A 15570-nucleotide genomic window follows, 5' to 3' on the forward strand; every position below is an offset into this window, starting at 1 on the left:
ACAGTGCAAAATTATCGCAAGCGATATCGATTTTTGGGAATATAGGATATTGCGAACATGCTCCCGGAAACATGCCAGTTGCCTGGCACGAAAGCCATATATCATGACAATGGCTGTACAGGTGTATTTGAAGATGTGTTTTCTCTTGGTATCAGCTGGCGATTTTCGAATGATAATAAAAATAATAAAATATCTCGATATCGAAAATAAATTAATATCTGTGAAAAAAAAGAGAAAAAGACCGACTAACCTTTGGGCAAATGTTTAGGATGTCTAACTGCTTGTGGTATCGAGCAATTTACACAATAACCGTAAATATGTCATATTGGTTCTTTTACTTCAAAGCATTAAAACAGATAAAAGTGGGAGGATAGCCATCTAGAGCCTCTTAAACCAAAAAAAAAAACGTTTTTACACTGACTCTAGGAAGTGGTCAGTTTTATTGCAATCAAGTGTATGAATTGACCCTAAAGAATCACTACGGTAGTTGTTGTTTCAACAAAAGTTGCTGACATGCTGTCACAAGTCTTTGGGTATAGCTTGGACTGTTATGGATGGCCAACTACGTTAAGTTCACTACGACTGGTTTTAGGCTAGGGCTAAGTATATGTATATCAAATTTCAGACCCTCCAATTCCCCTTTCTCTGTTTTAAAATATATTCATACCACAACCACATGCGTGTGCGTCTCAGGGATAAATAGTTTAACAACTTTTTTCCACGAAAGCAATTAATAAGTACAAAAGAAAGCAATAAATAAGAATACTGTTTACTGTAACAACATTATCACAGAGACTTTATTGTACGATACCCAATAATAGTTCTATTATGCAAAAAGATAATAATCAGGATACATGAACTTGACATATTTAAGTGCCTTTCCTCAACAAGCAATGTTATCGGAAAGTTTAAAAGTCATAAATGAATTATATCGATATGCAGTCAATTTATTGCCTGAATATCCCTAGGCACCAAGTGATAATAGGATTGTTAGAAAATTCTCACGTATACCCAGGTGTAGCTGTGAGGGATTTGGGTGTTTTCATTGTTTAATCCAACCCGCGTTACTCTTTCATAAAGATACTACTGAAGTCCGAGATCACTAACAACACCGTATGCACCTTGTAACACAAATATCAAAACGATTAAATAAAACAGAGCAAAAGAAACGAGAGACGAGAACCAAATAATATATACATGTGTAAAGATATTACTGAAGTCCAAGATCACTAACACACCGTAGGCACCTTGTAACACAAATATCAAAACGATTAAATAAAACATAGCAAAAGAAACGAGAGATGAGAACCACATAATATATACATGTGTACTGTATATAAGAAGGTATATAAATGTATTATAAGAAAGTAATCTGCACAACATCTTGGATAACTAACGTACTAAAACTTTTAATATTGTCTTACGTGAACACAACATGCTGTGTTTTCCAAAAGTCTATTCAGACATTTGCGGACCCTTTTACTGAATATGAGATACCAAATTGGATATGCTGGGGCATTGACAAAAAATAACAATTTGCAAACCATTGTAACATAAACTCTTGTGGCCATTTCGGTATTATCTAAAACACCGGGTATTGAACAAACAAACAATGAGGAGGAACAGAAAACAAACATAGACAGCATAACAATGCTGTTCTTGGCGGCAAAATATAAACTGTTCGTATCTCGGCGCAAAGACTGCTTACGAAGGGCGGCTTTGTTTTTCATGCACTGATACCGGTGTAATTCCGCTCCCAAAGAAATGTCAGTAAATCCCGCCGCAGAGGTTCCAGATCTAATGGACGCGTTGCTGGCATTGCTCGTTGTGAATTTCAGTTCCCGTTTCTTTTGAGAAGCATTGGGTGGATCCATTGCAAGAGCCCGTATGGGATTCTCGAGGATGGAACTCTCGTCAAATGGAAAAGAGTGGTTCCTCTTTTCGAAATGCACGATGACCGAACTGTCGTCATTTTCCGCGGGGCATAGGGGGTCATTCGAAATTACGTAAGGCCGTGTCCAATTGCTGGACCTTACATAATAAACCTTTGGAGAAGAGTTAAGCTGGGGGTGGTCCTTCATAGTAATGCTTCCATTGCAGGTGGCGTCGGACCCTGACGAATTGCGTCTCCAAGGGGAAACCTTGTTGTTGCTCAAAGGCTTTGCGATTTGCAAAGTGCGAAATATACGGTAATAGCACCTAACCATTACAAATATGCCAACCAAGAAGGTCACCAAAATGGCACTGAAAATGACGCTGTCCAGGAACCCTGACTTGTAGGGCGTAGGCTTTGCAGGAAAAACCCGTTTGAACGGATTCAAAGCCAAGGCAATATCTTCACCATTAAAGGCCAGTACAGAGCTTAGGCTCAAAAGAGCACTAACCACCCAAGAAATCAAGATGGAACGTTTCACTACCACCTTTCGAAAGGCAATGGACATTGTGGGTTTCCTTATCGTTCTGTTTCTGTAATACGCAATGCTTGCAAAACATGACCAATATTGAAGAAAGCAGTTGATGGTCAAAAATAGCTGTAAGCCATCCAGAATATATTCCAATGTGCGGTAAAGCTTAACATTTGGTCCTGTGGTCGTAAGGGTTATCAATCCGGCAATCATTGCAAGGCCTAGAAACATGTTATTTGCACAAATATTCACCAGATGAGCATTTGGCGGGGTCCGCAAGCTTGGGGAGAAACGAATGGTAGCTATCAGAAACAAATTAGCCAGTAAAGACAATAAAATAATCGCCGAAAGAACAAATAAACACACCCCAAATGCCTCGTCTGGTATCACCATAATGGCTGTACCTGTCTTTGAAAAATTGCTTTCAGCCTCCGACAGGAGGTCATTTTCTTCTGATGTGTTCTGTACGAATAACCAGAGGTCATGTCCGTCCTGTGTAACATTTTGGAAATATGAACCTTCAGGCATCACCGTATTGTTCTGATCTCCCTCGTGTGACGATGGTATATTTGAAAGCACTGTCATGATTACCTGCGATCTGCTTCAAAATATGTCTTCGCGTCGCGCCACCACAATACAGCGTTGACAAACGCATTTATATTGTCCACAACAACCGAAGCCTTCACGAGTAATAATCTACCTCTGCGAAGTCATTAATCTTTGAAACAGGTTGGTAATGTCTGAGAGTTGGGTGGCCTTTGACAAGCCTACGTTCATCGTGATGTATTCATGTAGGCAGGTGGCGTTGTGAATACGAACTGTCATTGGCGATTGTCTTTATGCTATCCCCGGCGCTGTCTCATAATTATGGCGCTGCTTATCAAGTACGTTTATATATTGACAGCTGCGCGCTGTTAACATGTCTCCAATATTAATATAAATCACGGTAATGGTGATTGGTTTCCATGCCATTCTATATATTATGCGTTCCATGAACGAACTGTTCTCATTATACTACAATGTTTTGTTTGGTACATAATCAGCCACATAATCTGGAAATCTTGCAAATTATGATATAAGCCTATTTTTCAAGGCTGTAATCCGCGCGCCACTGCTATATCTTTAACAGCACGTCGTAATACCGGTATTTTATGCACCAAAGGTGTTTATGCCAAAATATGTATTTTCCTTTTTTCACTCTATTTTATCCATTTATCTTTTTGGAAAAGGGGAAAGCATAACGACTGCCCATAGCGTTTAACGATGTATTGAAAAAACGAGTGCAAATCCAAACCTTCTTCCTTAGTTCTCAGTGTAGATTTTGGCAATCAGTGTCGAAAACTCCATACATACAGCGGTCCACCTCTGTTCAGATAAAACCCATTCAATCAACTGAAACAATACTGTCAGTAATATTTTTTTTCAAGCAAGTGCATATTTTTATAGTAATTAATTTTCAGACGCCTCACTTTTTCTAATATTTTTCTTTAAAGGGTTGAACATTTCGGACAAGCACAAAAATGTACTTTCGGAGACGAACCCAAATGCCTTTTCAAAAAAATCTGAATCTTTATTTTTAACAAAAAAATATATGGAGGATAATTGATATATGCTGTTCGAATATCTTGCGTAATTACCGCATAGACTTTGTTACAAATACAAGGTGTTTTTCAAAATACTATAACATTATAAAGTAATACTGTCTAAGGTCGGAACTGCGTTCTCCTCTTACCATTTAATTGCTTTCATTGATTTTCTACCCGACTGCTGCTATAATCTGAACCCCTTGTCGCTTAACAGAAAGGTGTCATCTACTAACGGTGCCTTGTTCAATATCATAATTTATGTCTTTAAGAAACTAATTTGGGTCGATTATTTCGTATCGCTTTAGAGAAAGCCTTTAACGTAAACGTCGCCTTCTCCTCTTCATTATATTCAGTGTTATGCTTTATTCTTATATCAAATACCAGAAATTTACAACACCATGTCGTTTCTTTTTAAGCGCAGGTTATCCTGTCAAGTGCAGAGAAGTAATGCTAGAAAAAAAATTCCAGTAGAAGTTTTAGATCTTCTTCATTTATCATATTCATTTTAAGTTTCCTTTTCAACTTCAAATATTGTGGTATAGATTGGAAAAAAATGAAGTGTTTGAGAACACGAAAATACTATTTGAATTCATAACATTCATGTCACCTGTTGCGTGATTCATTCTTTTTTTCGTGTGTGGGTGTATTTAGTTCTTGTGAGATATACAAACAAAATCGATAAAAGACCATTTTCCAACGTTATCCTTGAAAGGGAGTCTAGTCTCACTTGTTATTGCTGACTACATTAATTGAGAACAGTTTGTAAGTGAACTTATATTATGATGAATTAAATATAGGCCTACAAAGAACATTCATGCTTCCTTTATTTTTTAGGATTCACCTATTGATCCGCAGTACACTTTTTTCTTATATACATACATTCCTAAAACATAAAATACAACACCAATATGGTACTACATGTAACTGCCTACAACGACCCTGTTGCTCATATTAGCCAGTTGAAGGTTAATCTACCTACTGAGTAGAATAACACACAAACTTATCAGGTTAAATAAAGCAATCCATGGATAAAGTTACACGTTTGTGCTTATTGTGATCATGAAAAAAGCACGATCAGCAACCTGGGAATTATGAACTGAAGGAATATGGCTTACTAAAGCCTTTTTATATCAAACCTGCACGGCTATTAAGGGGCTCTTGTTACAACCTGCCAAGGTGTTAATTTGCTTCTTCTGCGTCATTCAAAAAGATGAAAATATCATTACAAATTCAACAAGGAGTGCACGATTACGGGAATAGTTGATGTATTCATTTTGCCAATAATAATAATAATAATAATAATAATAATAATAATATGAAATTCCATTAGGGATGGACTTCGGCTTGGTAATTGAAATTTATATATACTTCTAAGATTTAAAAAATCTGTAGAGAAATTACGACAAACGATTAAAAAGAAGGTAAAAGGTAGAAGAATATTGTACCAGAAAGCGACTGAACTCAAGTTTATCTTGGCAAGTAAATTATACATGCACATGTGCACTCAAATAATGACTATAGAAGAAAAATACTGCGTATCTATGGGATTTTGTTGTTATTATCAAATTGGTTTTGAAAATACCGTGACTGTACAGCTGATTCTCACTAAGCTGCAAATCATAACACAAGATCTAACATGTACAACAACTGATTGCAGTTTTAATGAAAAATTATACTCAACTATGCATTGCTGTATTAGTTAGGATATTACGTTAACAAATGTTTCATAGGGAGGGAGTAGAGAATGGTTTTTCTACTCCCAAATTGTGGGGGATCAGCCGTAGCCGCGGGATCCAGATTCTTACGGTATCGGGGTATGCTGCATCAAGAAGAAACTAGGTCTTAATTTTTTTCTCCTTTGATATAGTATATTGTCCGGATTCATTGCAGTTCTGCAGAACTTTTCCCTATTTAGGATTTGGCTTGCATCATGTTGAGTTTTTAATACTTCTGCTTCAGAGGCCGCTCAAACCTAATTTTCTGTCTCTGCTATAACCCTAAATCCCTTCTGCCAACACAAAAAAACGAAGGGTGATAAGAACCCGGATGAAAGGTAAAGATGACCAAAACGAAATCTTATGGTGTGGCGAAATCGAAGCTGTGTATGGAAGCTGATGTCTTGAGACTTAAACAGTAAAGCACTTCGTTTCTGGTTATATTGTGTTTTTTGGGGTTGTTGTTTTGTTGATTATTTATCGTGTTTGGGAAAAAATGTATTTTCCCCTTTGTGAAAGAGATGAGAGGTTTACTTCAAACATCTGGTGATTCACTTTAAGATAATCCTTTTTGTTGTGCATGCTGTAATAATAGGCTGTAAGGGGGAGGGTGCTTAAGCCAAAGATTGTGATTATGGGTTTCAACTCGTCCTTTGTGCTTGTTTATCTACTTTAAAAATCAATCAACTCAAAGAAAGTGAAAACTTTTAATCAAATGAAGACATTCACGGATGAGTTTAGAGCTTGCTGTAAACAAATATGTGCTGCACCAATAGGTAATTGAGTAGTAGTAATGGTAACTTGGCTTAAACAACTGTCTTTATTAAGTTAGTAGAAGTAATACACCTTGTAACTGGTATATCATACTCATTTAAAATTACCTTTATATTGTTATTTTCATCCACCCAAGCGGATGCATACGTTACAATTAATAAACTCACTTATTGCTAATTCACAAGTGAGTTTAAAGCTTGCTGTAAATAGATCTGTTTACACCCGATATTGTATTTTCACCTTTGAGAAAGTAATAGAGGAGCACTATTCCTACCTGGTCGATCACATTTTATTACAGAGACTCTTAATTGCTTTGCAGACTAATGATACGAACTAAGAAAGCTGAGATAGAAGTCTCACCTTTCAGTCTGCAAGGCTTTGCGACCTTTATGGAATTTTGTTATTTTGAAAAGTTTGCTATGGGTTTCAAACGCAATTTGCTAACCATTTAATATACGAATATAAGGTTTTCAGTGATTGTTAAGGAAGATTTTAAAAAGTAAGAAGGCATCCTAGAAATTTTGTTTTAACCCGGGAGTGACAGCTTTATCCCTAAAATGCTGCTACTGCGTCACCCAGAGGGTAGTGGGGACGGTTTATAGCAAATTTCGATCATTTTTCCAATCATGTGAGCCTGTGAGATTTGTCATGGTTCTGTGCTCGGTTTCATTAATTAAAGAAAAACTGAAGCAATATAAGCACACAAAAAAGAAAGCCTTACGACAAGGATGACAAAGGCTGCTTTTCACCCCCCCCCCCAAATAACAGGACGGGTCTTTTATTTAGGACAATCACAGTATAGTGCTGTCACTTTTTTTAAATCTTTTAATGCATTTTTATGCATACCCATATTTTAGTTCACCCAACCGAACCTGAATATCCTTTCTATAGGACAATCACAGTAAAGTACTGTCACATTTTTATCTTTTAATGCATTTTATGCATACCCATCTTTTAATTCGGCCAACCGAACCTGAATATCCTTTCTATATTGGATATTACGTACTGCCCGGTGGAAAAAGCAATGTAACCACACAAAAAAGGTCCATGATAAAACTAAATGATAACTGATGGTGATTTTATGAACACTACAACAACGCTATCAGCCCTCTCCCAATAAATACAATTGCTAAGCCCTTTTTTGAAGCAAAAACTACAAAGATCAGTGATAAAGGCTTGAAACTATTTGTTTTATTTATATAATGATATGTCTGCCTCCGACAGACACCTTATATACAATGTTACACACATATTAAAAGGGAACAAACAGCATTATCACATGGCTATCTTGTCTGCCAGACCATTATATGAAAAGTAGGCCCCTGGGTGACTCTATAATAGATCCACTACCTTAATCACGCAATAAAAAACAATGTTGTCACCACAAATTTAATCAAATTTCACAGTTAATCATTGCCATATTGAAACAAATATAAAGACCCTATCTGGAAAATCTACAAAAGGACTGGTTTTGTTGACAAAAGTAAGGACTTCCTTTAACTTCAAGACATACATACAATGTATATATTCAAAGAAAATCAAATTAGGGACAAACGATTTTTAAATCATTGGCTTATATCAGCGTAATATGAAAAACATAAAAAAAGATCTAAGGAACAGGCGATGTACGTACATAATAGCTTACCTTACACCGATGCACAATACCGATACCGATTCACACAGTGACATTAGAAAAATGAAAAAACAAAATTTGTTTGCACTAAAATGTTTAGAAAAGAAACTTTTCTCAATGGCTGTTCCTAAAAATTCATAAACGGTAGAGATAAAAGAAGAAAGTTTTAGGAAAAGGAAATGTTTATTCATGCTATCCAGTGTTTGTAAGTCAGTAACTATCAAAAGCAAAAAAGAAATATTTCAATTATCTCTCATAACAAGTAAGGTCTATACATAATAAATATCTTAGTCAAAGAGAGGGTTCCTTGCAACGTTTAAAAGTGACAGCTTATGTACACCTACTAAAGTACGTTTACAAAAGAAAAATATTGTGGACTCTAATTGTAAAAAATGGTTTTAATTCCTGTTCCAATTCCATATCAGTTAAATCTATATCCATTCTGTTCACTGAAATTGCTTAACATACAGCGTAACGTTGATTACATTTTAAAAACAGTTTTTCTTTTTTTTATTTTGGTTTTCTTTTCATTCATCTCCAGGTAAATTATAATTTAAATCTCCAGAAACTTTCTGCACCAAATGTAGAAATTTTCATAATTGTTTCAGGGAAAATCTGCAGGTTAATATATATTCAGGGAAAATCTCAGGTTAAGATATATAAAGGGCTCTCGTAGATTGGTAACTATAGTTACAGTTGCCCATAACTGCATTCTTCCACTTCCGGAAGGAGTTACTCAGGACTTAACACATTTTCACTTTAAAACCAACAAGAGGGGATTTTGAGTTTTGGACGCTAAATCTACATTTAAAACAAGAGCATGCACAATAAATGTCGTAGCCCTTTTTATCATTGAAAGCAACTTCCTCGGAAATCTAGCTTCTGTTTCTTTTTTTATCACCCTGAATTTTAGAAATCCTGGGACCCACAGAGGCATGCTGATAGTACATGAAGAGAGGCGCCTTGTCCTCAGAAAATCAGGGTGTTTTTATGAGATTCATACAAACGATATGCTTCTTAATCTTGTCTAGTATTTGTTACATATCTTTTTTATCTGTTCAACGAACTTTTCAAACACAGATAATGTGTCTTTGTACAACACTTGTTATACATTTGTATCACACGAAATAAACAAAAACATCAGCATTTAATACACACTGAAAAATGAACGGTCCTAAGCAAGGAAATTATTACTGATTTAACGTTAACATTACAACTTCTGACTCTGTGTTCAATTAACACTATTGTCAAGTCAAATTAAAAAAAAAGATAAAAACGGACTGACTTGCCCCCTGCAATCACGATCGAATTATTTTTCAAAACTCAGATTTTCAGCAGCCTTTGTAACCCTTCAATGGCTAAACAAAACGTATCTCCATTGATTTTATTTGATACACTACTGGCATATTGAAACCATCCATATCCCACGCCCCAGCGGGTCGAGGAATTTTCAAAAGTAGTAACTGGAAGAGGTACATGTAAGTAACCGCAACCACGTGCTCTCAACCACATCCACGCATGGTAACATGGTAACCCAAGTGGTTCAACCAACCCATCCTGAAGAGGACTACACCAAATGCATCTCAAGTTAAAGCTACGTCAACTCGTGCCGTCTACAATCATGGTTCGTGTCGCTAGAATACCCTTCCCTGTCCGGAACCGCTAAATACCCATCTCGAATTTCCCGCATTTGCAAGTGACCATTGGCGTCCGCGTCCGTGTAGCTTATACTTAAATGCGAGTTACGCCTGTGATCTCGGTGATCTCGATGGTCGCGATGGTTGCCGTTGGGCGAGTGGGTATGGGCAACAGTAGGGTGGCCAAGTTTGCAGACCGAACATGTCCTTCTCAGGGCCGGCCTCTTGTTAGACCCGTAACAGTTCACTGCAAATCTCAGTTCTTCGCCCATTTCCGAACATAATGATTGCTGAGGAGTAAAAAACACGTTATTATCATTTTTTTTGTTTTTAATAATTTATAGTATTATTATTATTTTTGTTTGATTTTGTTTTGTGTTATTTTGTTTTGAAGAATCACTAGTAAAGATAGCAATCCTATTGCATATATAACTTACATCACAAAATAAAAATAATGAAACAAAGTTATATGTACTAAAAGAAGGAAATTTATTTTCATTTTACTTTTAAAAAACATTATAAAGTTAAAATAAGATATTTAATAAGGTCAGTGGAAGGGGAAAGAAAAAATGAGGAAAAATCCATTTACTTGAAAATTTTTGTCGGGAAAAGCGAAATTACTTCACACAAAAATACGCAATTTCCTTTAACATACACCTTGTTCAAAACGTTGAGACAAGAAAAATCGATTTTGCCTTGTAAACGGATCACAGCATAAAAACAGATGTACACACGTTCTGACGTGACTTGTCAAAATATCCTCCTTTGACAACGACAAAAACAAGTTAGAGCCGCTTAAGTGACTCCTTGTACGAGTTTTGGACACGCCAAGTGAGGAAAGGATCATTGAACATCATCGCTAACCATGGTAAGAGGAAGTTATGAAAGATTTAGTTTATTTTAGGAAAATAAGTAAAAACAATTATTGGACTCTATATCCTATCTGTACTTACGTAACTGTCCTTGTATGAGTTTTGGACACGCCAAGTGAGAAAAGGATCGTTGAGCAACATCGCTAAGCATGGTAAGTGGGGGTTATGAAAGATTCCGTCTATTTTAAGAAAATAAGTAAAAGCAATTATTGGACCATATACCTTATCTGTACGTGCGTTCTTCTTCGAATTCCATGTAAACTCTAATATGGCAATGACCACAGACAGCGCTAGCCCAGCAAGCAGGACAACAAATACCCCTCCAATGTTCTGTAAACCAAGTGCACTAGCCTTGGAATCTTGCTTTTTGGCATTTTCTCGATTGCACGTCCCAGTGTTTTTCCACCATTTATTATATAGGATTTGTATCCTTCCACCTTCTTGTAACTCCAGAATAGCCATCGAAATTTGATCTCTGTAAGGGGAGCCTGTTTAAAAAACATCATTGAGAAAAAGTTGCGGAATATGTAAAAGAAATATTTAATCACGATATATAATTTTACTAGAACATGAAAAATGACTAACAGAAACAGAAAAATATGACTGGTTCGTATAAAGATTTAACGCCACTAAATTAATCTCACCACTTTTCTTTCTTTTCTTTTTTCTTTCTTTAATACTTTTCATCTCTGCGTTATAGATTATTGCTGAGACTTCCAATTATCAATTCTTGCAATTTTGACTTACATACATATTAGAAAGCATGCGAGAGAAAGAGTAAAATATCTTGGATTTGAAGGTAATGTGAAATAGGATAATACAGGAGTCAACCGAGGTAACCACTGAATAGGTTTGTGGCCGGGCGCTGGGCTGGAAACAGTATTAGTGTACTCATTACTAGACCAAAAAATCACCTTGGTAGAATTAGTGGATAATTTACAGATATACAAACGTATACAGTGTATATGGTAAGTTAACAGCCTCGTTTCTTCAAGGCCATTGGACGGGTGAAATGAGGACTGCCTCTCGGCTAATTTATCGTGGATTCTTCAAGCAATTTATGCGGTACCTTTGGCATTTGGACCCTATTTTGGCCAGTACGTACCCATGGGCGTCCCTATCCCATATCCTTTACTGTCCAGCAGTCCACCGACTTGCATTAGCTCACAATCCCTGTGGATGGCATATTCTAACATGGTGGACTCCATGAGGTATGCATAATTCGAGTTCTTCACTCTCTCTATCCCGTCCTCCGTGGTGCGGGTGAATACATTGGGGGTGCGGCTTTCCATAAAGGCCCACATTCTCTGATACGTGGGGATTTTGGATTCCTATGTGAATCACAGGTCCAGGTTATAAGTAAAACAGATATGAAATGAAATCTCAGTTTTGAAAGCGGTCGGTAAACAACTTCTATAAAGTGAATAATGATTCTAGAAATAGAATATGATTAAGGGGAAAATTATAATACAACCAAGATACAATGTAGAACGAAGCTTTTGAAAATATTATCCTTTCATCTGTATATATATTTTTTCATGTAGATAAAAAACCTATACCTCCATGCTAAAAACATAGTTCAAAATAAATGAGTTTTTATGCGGGGGTCTTAAATTACATTTACGTGACTTGATTCTCGACTGCGTTCGAAATAATTAGTTTTCTTCATTTCAAGACATTTCTAGTATATTGCACTTAAATAGAGTAGGCACTGGTCTGAAACATTTGCAATATTTGTTATAAAACACCTGCAATATTTCATTCAACTGAATTACTGCATGTACATGCACTGTAAAAACAGTGCTTAGCATTTAAATACCTACAACATACGTTAAGCACCTATACGCATTTAGAAATATGTGTAAAAGCTAAGCACGTATAGCTTTTCAAGCGTTTCACAGAAGAAAATGCTAGACACATTGACAGTGTTACACGTTTAGCTATGTGCTTAGTTTCACCGATATATGGATCTATAATCAGTCTATCACAAGCTAAGCACATTGGCTAAGCACTTCCCCTGCTAAGCGCGTGAGGCTGCTAAACATATGGAGCTGCTATAGGCGTGGAATTCCTAAACGCGTGGAGCTGCTGAACAATACCCTCTATCAAGGCCGCAGTTCTTGGGGACATTTTTTGCTGAGGCGACATCAGACCAAATTGACTATCTATTTATCTAGAGACATATATGTGAAAAATCAATCTGTCGCCCTGGTAGAGGGTAGCTGAAGAACAAGTTTAGCTTTTCAAGCTTCTTTCAGAAGAAATAAAAATGTTTAACATTCTTAGAAGTGTCGCACTTCAGCTATGTGATTAGTTTCACCGGTCCCATAACTTAAGTTTATTACAAGGCTCAACAATTTGGCTTAACACTTCCCCTTGTAAACGTGTGGAGCTGTTGAAGGCGTGGAGCAGTCTGCTCGAACGCTTGGTGTCCTTCTTGCAGTAACGCGTGCTTATTTAAAATAGGCCTATTAAAGATGCATACAAAGTCAATTTTTTGCTCAAAAACCAAGCAAATACCAGTATATAGTTTCAAAAAGTATAATTAAGGAAATTGCCAGAATGCATTGATTAATATTACCCGAAAAATGATATTTGAATGGATTTTTCTGTTAGCTTAATATCCTGAATATACATGGGGCAGAAAAGTAGGTCACATAAGTAGGTTAAATTTCTGACCAAAAATTTAAAGAGCAGTCTAAAGCTCTATCATGGCTGATCGAGTGATTTATTCAGTTTGTCCCTTGGCATATCGACTTTATGTGAGTCGTATAAGAATCTAGTAGAGGTGGTTTATATGTGTTACTGGCAACCCACACTCCACCGATGCTCGATTCATACATGTATGTACCTTTAAGTAAAAATCCAAATAAAAAATAACGTTTTCACGACGTTATCAGATGGTTACATGATGGTAATGGTATAAAAGAACATTATGGTAGCGTTATGGGTGTTTTAACTCCATGCAAAATGATGTACAGAAACGTTATAATTTGTAAAAAGATTCGAAGACCGTTTGTACGTTTCTGCAAAATTTTATGATACATATGCCACGTCATTTTGTGGATTTTTATCAGCGTGTTTATAACATTCTGGGAAAACATTATATGATGTTTTGAAAACATTTTTTATATAAATAACCAAAACACGTCTTATGCTGTTTGAACTACAGTTAGCAGTTAATTCCAAAATGGGTTTGGGCTAGTCGGCGACTAGAGCGATGCAAACATTCGGACTATCGGTACCGAAATAACCAGCATGTCATGAAAGCTTAAATAAAGTATTATAATGAATACCCCACTATCATCCTGAAGTACATTACTTTCGGAAAAAAATAATAGAAATTAATACCGTAACGCATTTTATCAAAATATAGAGAAGGGTGTTTGAAAGTAAAAACGATAGTTGTTTCGTGCCTTTAGTGAACTGGTGAATTTTCCTAACCTGCTTTTCAGAAATACATTCCAATAAACTTCCTCGCAAGGTCAGCTAACACAAGGATGAATAAGTATAGCTGTAAAAATGATAGTAGGAAGTCAACGATGTTGACAGTTCACGGTACCCTGTTATAGGAAGAGATAACTATAGCAGGTAAAGGTGACCGTGACTTAGTGTGTGTGTGTGTGTGTGCGCGCGTGCCCGCCCGCCCGCGTGTGTGTTCGACTAAAAAAATTGAAACACTTAGCACCTAAAAGTTAAACAAATACACCCTATATAAAGCCGTCAAACGCGTCATACTGCTAAACACATGCGTGTAACATGTTAAGAAGCTAAACATGTTAGGAGCTAAACGTGTGGAAAAAGTGAGACAAAACAGGCGCTTAGAATTGTGTTTAGGAGCTAAACACTGTTTTTACAGTGTGTACTTGTTTAGCTTTAGTAAAATAGGTTGCAATGGTGGTCTTAACATTTACACCAATTTTCGGGCTTTTTCGGAGGGAGGGGTCAGCTAGGCCCCAAGGTTAGAGCAACTCGTGACCACTTACCCTGAAAAATGTCATCGTTGAGCCCCCTTCTAGAGTCCCATACTCGATGTCTGTCTGTTTCGAGAGGTCCTCGGCACTTTCAATAGGCGACACCATCCTTTCAACAGTTAAAAAGGCAGCCAAATTAGCAGTATAGGAAGAAATGATTATGAGCGTGAAAAACCACCAAATCCCACCGACGATCCGCGTGGACACCGCACGGGGGTTGATGTCCGACCCTTGTTGCATAAGAGTCCCAACAGTAAACCAGCAACTGTTGGAAAGGTTGAAGACATTCCTCACCTCGTCAGTCTGCGGGTTGCAGGGGTGGGGATTGTACCATTCATACGGGCTGAACCGTGCCAAAATGAACATAGTAAAGCTCACTGCCAGATAGGCCAGCACTATATATATCCAAATTTCCACGGCCAGGGGATTAAGGAAGGAGAAGATCCCCGGCGTTTCTCCTTTCGGAACTTTGAACAGGATGCTAATTCCCAAGTTAAGGAAAGGTTTAGTGAAGTCAATGGAACGTTCTCGTAGATAGCTTATAGTAAGGGCTGCTACTGCCAGGTCGGCCCTCTAGAAAAAGACAGAAAAAAGAATATTTAGTTAACGTATATTATTAGTAGTACTTTTATGTGATTTTAAACGTGATGAAGTTACTGCATGTTTTAATATGGACCAAAATGCAAGTAAAAAGAAAGAATTTATCCCTCTTAATCTTCTCGATCTGGCTAATTCTAATTCTAATTTTAAGTGATAACCATTTGGGACTTTAATACACCCTTTTAAGAAATCTAAACTATACAGTTGAAAAAAAAAAAGAACTCGAAATTAGCGATTATGCAAAGAGGCTGATGATGGCGAGATTTTCCGATAAATGAAACAAGGTAAAGCTTACGGTTACAACTGGAAAATTATGTTACAGACGCAAAAAGGTAAACGCTTGCGTCAATCGCATGAATTATCGATGATGAGTT

General features: G+C 36.8%; 2 protein-coding genes across 2 annotated transcripts in view; both read right to left on the bottom strand.

Moving 5' to 3' along the window:
* Positions 1–781: 781 nt before the first annotated feature.
* LOC112042203 (uncharacterized) lies at positions 782–3354 on the bottom strand. The gene has a single exon (XM_024076384.2). The coding sequence runs from the start codon at positions 2988–2990 to the stop codon at positions 1410–1412; it is 1581 nt and encodes a 526-aa protein (XP_023932152.2). The 5' UTR covers positions 2991–3354; the 3' UTR covers positions 782–1409.
* Positions 3355–7649: 4295 nt separating this feature from the next.
* Positions 7650–15570, bottom strand: part of LOC106171973 (glutamate receptor ionotropic, kainate 2) — a 60881-nt gene continuing 52960 nt past the window's right edge. The window contains exons 11-14 of the mRNA XM_013552510.3: positions 14609–15169; positions 11728–11953; positions 10845–11110; positions 7650–10040 (exon numbers count right to left, since the gene is read on the bottom strand). Coding sequence (XP_013407964.3) covers positions 9708–10040; positions 10845–11110; positions 11728–11953; positions 14609–15169 — 1386 coding nt within the window. The 3' untranslated portion in view covers positions 7650–9707. The remainder of the gene's footprint in view (positions 10041–10844; positions 11111–11727; positions 11954–14608; positions 15170–15570) is intronic.

Source organism: Lingula anatina, chromosome 1, assembly GCF_051362555.1.
Source record: "Lingula anatina isolate TDL-2025a chromosome 1, LinAna3.0, whole genome shotgun sequence".
NCBI lineage: Eukaryota > Metazoa > Brachiopoda > Lingulata > Lingulida > Lingulidae > Lingula > Lingula anatina.